This window comes from Callospermophilus lateralis, chromosome 13, assembly GCF_048772815.1.
Source record: "Callospermophilus lateralis isolate mCalLat2 chromosome 13, mCalLat2.hap1, whole genome shotgun sequence".
Lineage (NCBI taxonomy): Eukaryota > Metazoa > Chordata > Mammalia > Rodentia > Sciuridae > Callospermophilus > Callospermophilus lateralis.
The window spans coordinates 108041538-108049285 of record NC_135317.1 but is presented as its reverse complement, the minus strand read 5'-3'; the positions used below and the strand labels follow the sequence as shown (position 1 = coordinate 108049285).

At 46.9% G+C, this 7748-nt stretch overlaps 1 protein-coding gene across 1 annotated transcript in view; it reads left to right on the top strand.

Moving 5' to 3' along the window:
- The window catches only part of LOC143379117 (flavin-containing monooxygenase 5-like), a 20160-nt gene extending 13829 nt beyond the window's left edge, over positions 1–6331 (top strand). The window contains exons 4-7 of the mRNA XM_077105071.1: positions 145–344; positions 3128–3480; positions 3594–3666; positions 5959–6331. Coding sequence (XP_076961186.1) covers positions 145–344; positions 3128–3480; positions 3594–3666; positions 5959–6331 — 999 coding nt within the window. The remainder of the gene's footprint in view (positions 1–144; positions 345–3127; positions 3481–3593; positions 3667–5958) is intronic.
- The last annotated feature ends 1417 nt before the right edge of the window (positions 6332–7748 follow it).

Below are 7748 nucleotides of genomic sequence, written 5' to 3'. Positions count from 1 at the left end.
AGCATGGTGACCACTGCACAGTATCTCCCTTCCTCACCCTCGGAAGTCAAGCTCTTAAAGTTGGAGATGGGCGAGGCATTACTAAAATAATATCCTGCATGTTTCTGATTCCTCTGTGGGTTTGCTTTCTGTCTCCCTCCTCAGGTATTCCTCAGCACTAGACGGGGATCATGGATCTTGCACCGTGTTTGGGATAATGGATACCCTATGGACATCTCATTTATCACTCGATTCAATAGTTTTATCCAGAAGATATTTACTACAGCATTGGTAAATAACTACCTGGAGAAGACACTGAACTCAAGATTCAATCATGCTCACTATGGCCTGCAGCCACAACACAGGTGACACCCCGGACTTAGGGCATGGAGCCATGTGTGGGTGTGAAAGGGAAATTGCTTTAGGGACAACTGCAGTTCTTGCAATTAACATGCATTTGGTCAATTAATCTCACACTTCATTAACATAAAGCCCTTGTAATGCAAATATAGCGCATAAACATGAGCAGTTATTTCTAAATTTTTTTATTGGCACATTACAATTATACATAATAATGGGATTCGTTGTTACACACTTGTGCATGCACACCATAGAACAATATAATTTGGTTGATTCCATTTCCCAGTATCCGCCCCCCGTACACACTCTCTCATTTATTCAGCAATCATTTAAAATTTGATTGCTAAGCGTGCTGCATGCACACGCATACACACACACACACACACACACACAGAATAACACTGCCCCTCCTCTCAGCTGGACGTCAAGTTTAGTGGGGTCGGAAAGACTTGAAAGCATGTTAGAGCAAGGAAACCCAACGGGTGTGGTGATGGCCACCAGGCAGTGTGCACTGAGGCCCAACAGGACATGGTCAGTGTGGCTGATGTGGTTTGGAGCTGTCTGGAAAGTGCACCTGGAAGAGGAGCTCCGAGCCCTCCTCAGTAAGCACACCCTGTGACTGCAGTCCACCCCACAGGGTTTCTAGCTTCAGAAGTCGCCTGCAGCTTCCAGTGAGAAGGTGAAAGAGAAGTGGGGTCCACACTGGGTTGAATTAAGAAAAGAGAAAGAGCAGAATGAAAAAAATATACTGAACAGAACAAAGTGCCCCAGAATTCATGTACCAGAAATCCCCAGTCACATGTCAATGATGTCTGGAGGTGGGGCCTTTGGGAGGTCATCAGGACTGGGTGATGTCATGAAGCTGGGGTCCCTGATGGCTCTGTGGCCTTATAAGGGGAGGAAAGGGGACCCAAGTTAGCATGCTTGCTCTGTCGCAGCACATATTGCCTGAGCCACCTCTGCACTCCGCTGTGTCCTCACCAGCTCCAAGGCTCTCGCCGGATGCGATTCCTTAACATTAACCTCCAGAGCTATGAACTGATAAATAAACCTTATTTCTTTTATTTTTTTAGAGATAGAGAGAGAGAGAATTTTAATATTTATTTTTTAGTTTTCGGCGGACACAACATCTTTGTTTGTATGTGGTGCTGAGGATCAAACCCGCACGCATGCCAGGCGAGTGCGCTAACGCTTGAGCCACATCCCCAGCCCACCTTATTTCTTTATAAATTACAGTCTCTGATATTATGATAACAATGGAAAAGAGCCTAAGAAAAAATATTTCATGTTCCTTATATGAGTAATTATTTGTCTCTAAAGTCAATTCTAAAACAAATTCCTCAAATGTTCATCAAATGTGGCAAAGGCATGTGGCATTTATTGACTCATTCATTAAAAATACTTATGATAGTTTACTAAGCTGTGGACTCAGAACAAAATCACAATAGCAAAAACAAAACTCTTTCCTGGAAAGTTCTTCAAGCCAACCTTGGCTCCACTGGTTTTCTATGTGCAGACATAGGTGGCTTCATGACAGGAGCATGTTCTGAGAAAGTCATCTTCAGGGGATCTGCCATTGTGCCCACATCATAAAATGTGTGACAGAAAGCCAGGTACCAGCATGGTTCATAGACACAGTAGAAAGAGAGCAAACACAAGGTCCATGGGCCTGCGCAGGTGGGACAAGACTTACTGGTGACATGGACTTTGTTCTAAGCAGGAGCACTCTCTAAGGCTAGGTCTAGTGGAGGAAATGCATAAAATGTGGTCACCTATTATCATTACCAAGGAATGTGCACTGTGGCATTGTACATGCTCTGCTTTTACTGACTGAGAGTGCGGGAGGCTCGTCGATGCCAGCATCTGTACATGCCCCTGAGAAAGTACTGTATTGTGATGGCTAGAGATCGCTGGGAATCAGGGTTTTTCCATGTTTATCTTACAGGAAGACTGTGTGTTTGCCGCCACTGTTGCCCTAACGGTTGGGCACGGTTGGGCCATGGTGCCTGACTGCCTGGCTGCCACCCATCTGAGCTTTGTGCATTTCCTTCTCTGCCTCTCCTTCTCAGTCCAGACCTCACCATCCTGCACAGATTCCCCTGGTTGTTAACCACATAGCTCTCTCTTCTCCAGCAGAGACTGTCTGGGCAGAGTGGTTGGATGCCATGGTTTTCCTCCAAGAGAGTAAATGGATGTCTGTGGAATGGAGCTTTGGGAAGGCCAAGGTTCCCTAGGAGAAGGGTCACACACAGCAAACCCACATCTTTCCCTACCCATTTCTTCTTCTTCCTCTTTGAAACATGGATCCTTTGGGGTACTTACTTGAACAATTTAGTCATTTAGCAAATATTGTGTCAGATAGTGTTATGGCCTATTGTTACAAGTGTTTTCTACCTCTATCCTGGAGACTGATTTGCCGACAAGTGATAATTTGGCAGAGATTGAGATGGAGGAAGATTAATAATAGTCTAAGACTTGTATTCCAAAGGAGTCGTAGTCAAACATCGTCTTTCCTAATTTTAAGAGGTGTAAATAACTTAATACTAAAGCAAATAGGACTATATGGCACAAACTGCAAGATATAAATGTTTTCAAGCTAAAATATATGAGAAAACGTAGAACTGAGATGACCACACTTAGGGTACAAAATCCTCACCTCTGCCATTAGAGGCAGATGGGGGACCAGCGCAGGGTTGGGGGAAGCCTACCACCGGCTTTGATTCCCTTCCAGATGCAGTGCTTTCTTTCTGTATATTTGCTCACTTGGGAATTTTGTTTCTACATCCAGACCTCTGAGCCAGCACCCAACCGTCAGCGATGACCTGCCGAACCACATCATTTCTGGCAGGGTCCAGGTGAAGCCCAACGTGAGGGAATTCACGGAGACGGACACCATCTTTGATGATGGCACCGTGGAGGCCAACATTGATGCTGTCGTCTTCGCTACAGGATACAGCTTTTCTTTCCCTTTCCTGGATGGGCTGATTGAAGTTGCTGATAATGAGGTGTCTCTGTATAAGCTGATGTTCCCTCCCAACCTGGAGAAGCCCACACTGGCCGTCATTGGCCTCGTCCAGCCCCTGGGCATTGTGCTGCCCATAGCAGAGCTCCAGTCTCGCTGGGCTGCCCGGGTGTTCAAAGGTGAATGAGGAGAGGCCAGAGCAAGACTGGCAGCTCACCCTGCCTGCCCTCGCTTCTCTTGGCCCTGGTTGTCTTGCTAGAGATCCTGACAGACTCTGCATTTTGTCTTGCAGGGCTGAGCAAACTACCCTCTGCCAAGAAGATGATGGCAGACATTGCCCAGAGGAAGAGGGCGATGGAGAAAAGGTAAGCCAAGTAAAACCAGAGTTTGAGTCAAAACTCGATCCTCTACCTGGCTGGTGGGTGGGTCTGGGTGAGCTGCAGCCCTCCAGAGCCCCTCCTAGCATTAGCAGCTGGCCACAGCAGGACAGCTCCTGGCATCAGCTCCAAGGGTCGCAGCCAGCAAAGCTGGATTCTTCTCCACTACCACAGGGTGGCATGTGGCAGTTCTCGGTGTGACAGGCTGTTTCCCAATGTCACAATGGACTTCAGCAGTGCACCTCCAACTTCTTCCTGGGTTCTTGCCTCACAAATCCAAGGAATGAAATTCACAGGACAAAAAAAGACAAGAGTGAAAGAGTAGAATTTATTCAAGTGTGAACAGAAACAAAACTCTTCTAAGGCCAGGAAGACACTCAGAAGGGGCTGCTGGTGGAGTGTGCTTGTCTAAGGTGTACAGAGCACTTGGGCCAAGCTATCGGTCCAAGTTTGTGCTAATCAGGGATTAGAAAAGCACCAACACTACAGTTAATCCCTGACTCTGAACCTCCATTCAAGTCTGTCCTACTTCCATTTTACCACTGCTTGTGGGGAAGCAGGAGGTTGAGGCTGTTGGATCTTGGATGCTAGGGGGTTCTGCTGTGCAGAGTGGGCATCTCCCCTGGGCGGGCTGCCTGGGCGGCTGGTCAGCAGCCCCTGTCTCATGCCGGCCCTGGCTGACGGCTCTGTAGGGCTGTGCCCCTGCTCACTGCCTGCGCTCCAGCATGCCTAAGCCCCTGCTCCACAGCTCTGGGGCAAGGACTTGGCTTCAGAAGCATCAGGAACAGCTACTCAGAGACCTCTGCAGGATCCGCAGTTCCTCACTGGGACTCGTGCTTCCTCTACTCAACCCCATTTTTCTCCATTTCCTACACTACATTGTTGTGCAGCACAAAACATCCCACTTCAGTTCTTCAGTAAATACCTTTATTTGTTCTTTTTAATTCACATTAAATTTAGAATCATCCTCTCCCTCAGCCTCAGTGGGAACTAGTGTTTCTTGAAGAGTCACTGCAATCCAGGAGGCTCATGTGCCTGCGTGGCGGTGGGTGGACTGCCCCAGGTGGCTCCACTTGCTGACATCCGTGGGGCCAAATCGGAGCCACACTTACAGTCTGGAGGCTTCTGCTGCTCTGTCTCGAGTAGGGTGCAGGACTCTTTGCTGAGGGTGGGTTCTGGGGAAGGTGGGTTAGGGGTCCAGACTCCCACACCTCCACGCAGCTTCCCTATGAAGTCTGCCTGGGTTCCTGGACTTTCATCCCAGACTTCCCCACACTGAAATCCCTCCCTCTCCTCATTTGGTGCCTCAGAGACTTGCATCTTATTCTCTTTCATGAGCCAAGAGTTGAAGGAAACAAGCCAAGAAGGAGTCTCCTGCAAGTCGGGCATTTCTTTGGTCTTGTAACAAAAACTGTTTGCAATAAGGGAACCAAAGGCTTATGCATGTCTTCACATAGGGAAGGAAGAAGAGGGCAACATTTTTGTCAAGATTCTAAAGACACTGTGGTGTGTGTGTGTGTGTGTGTGTGTGTGTGTCCATAAAAAGAAATGGAATTCATTCAAATTCACCCCCCACACAGAGACACATACAAACACACAATACACTACGGTTTCACAAATTTTGTAGCACAAAGAAAACTGTTCATTGATAAATTCTGAAGGAGAGATGGAAAGTGTCTAGTTCACTCACTAAAACCCCATGTTACTAAGCATTTCCAGTTCGCCTGTGCAAAAGGCCAGAGGAGAGCCATGTGAAATGACAGCACTGCTGTTTCTTGTAGGCACTGTACCTGAAACAGCCTTCCAAGCACAGGTGGAGGCTGCTGACCCCCACTCTGGGGAGGTCCCACGGCATGGAAGGAGTGCTCAACTCGTGCAGCAGAGTGCCCGCTCCCACACCTCTAAGGTCACGTCAGAAAGACGCCCTGCCCTCGCCTCCTGCTGTACAGCCAGTGCGCACAGGCTCCTGTCAGCCCACAAAACAAGTTCTTGTGCAAAGGAGACAAAAGAACTCCATCCTTAAGACACACTATTTCCAAACACTGGAGGTGCACTGCCACGGCAGACATCAGATCCACACCACCCACACTAGGAACAGGTGTCCTGGGCTGCGCAGACCCTGCCACTGCCCCTCAATACCGAGAAGTGTGGGTGTGTTGGCTTTCTAGCTGTTTCTGCATCTTAAAGCTGTAGAACTAACCTCTTTTGGCTCTGGGTTGATGTGAATCCGTCCCCTGCCTGCCTGGAGGCTGCCGGCCTCACTTCCGCCCTGTGTTTCAGGTATGTGAAGACGGCCCGCCACACCATCCAGGTGGACCACGTGGAGTACATGGATGAGATCGCCTCCCTGGCCGGGGTCAAGCCCAGCCTGCTGCTCCTCCTTCTCTCAGATCCAAAGCTGGCCATGGAGGTTTTCTTCGGCCCTTGTACTCCATACCAGTTCCGCCTCCAGGGGCCAGGGAAATGGGATGGGGCCCGGAGAGCCATCCTGACCCAGAGAGAGCGCATCATCAAGCCCCTGAGGACTCGAGTCACCAGCAAGGACAGCCTCTCGTCCTCCTCAGGGTTCTCCTTGGTAAAAGTGGCATCGTTAGGCCTGGCGTTGCTGGCTGCTGGCTTGACGTACATATTCAGCACGCAGAGTGTGGAATGAACACTGAGCAGGGAAGTACGCATTTCTGCTCATCTGGGATCATTACAAAGCTTCCATTACTCAGTGACATGTGTGAATATTATTTAGGATACCATACTGCTATGGAAAATGTTTAGATATGCTCTGCAAGTAGGCACATTCCCTTAGGGAACACAACCTGAGATGGGTACCACTGCTCCTACAAGATATTATCAATGCACAAGAAAATCCTATCATTTAAATGAAAACTGTTTAAACCTTAGGAATATTTTTCAACATAAAGTTCACCCAAATGGTTTGACAATGCTAGATTATCCTTATAGGAATTTATAAATAAAAATTTGCTTTCCACTGATTATATTTTCTACATTATCTTTTATTTTTCTACATTATCCTTTCTTCTTTCCAAGTAACTCTATCAAATTCTCATTTATGCATAAAAGCTTCAGTTTACAGGATAGAATTTAAAAGGCAAATTAAAATATTTTATGTTTCACACAAATGATTAATACTTAAAAAAAATGTTCAACATCCCCAGCAATCAGGGAAATGCAAATCAAAACTACACTGAGATTTGATCTCACTCCAGTCAGAACAGCAATCATCAAGAATACAGACAATAATCAATGCTGGCGAGGATATAGGGAAGAGCGCACTCATACATTGTTAGTGGGAATGAAAATCAGAACAACCACTTTGAAAATCATTATGGAGATTCCTCAAAAAACACAGAATGGAGCTACCATATGGTCCAGCTATCCCATCCTTTGTACTTGTCCAAAAGAACTAAAATTATATACTATAGCAATACAACCACATCAACATTTACAGCAGCACATGCACATTAGCCAAGGTAATGAACTAACCCAGATGCCCATTGATGGATGAATATTTTAAGAAAATATTGTATGTATACACAATGGAGTTTTCCTCAGCCATAAAGAAGAATGAGATCATGACATTTGCCAGCAAATGGATGGGAATGGAAAACATCATGCTGAGTGAAAGAAGCCAGACTCAAAGTCAAGAATCAAAAGTTCTCTCTCTCATGGGAAAGCTAGAGCGAAGTGAAGGGGACTAGGGGTGGCAGGTGATATTGTAAAGCCACAGGGGAGGTCAGCAAGGCAGAAGAGGGAACTGAGGGGAAGGAAGAGGGACAGGAAAGGGGAGGAGAGAGAGATGAACTGGCAAAACCACGCTATGCACATGTATGAACACACCACAGTGGATCCCACCTTGTGTATACATGTAAAACACCAATTAAAATATATATAATGAGTGCAAGGTAGACCAGTAGACTAGAAGAGGAAGAGGGGAGGTAAGAGGAGAGGGAAGGGGGGCTCTGGGGACCAAAGTGGACTAAATCAGGTTCCACGCAGGTGTAATGATGTCAGAATGAATGCAACTAGTATGTACAATTATAGTGCACCAGTAAAAG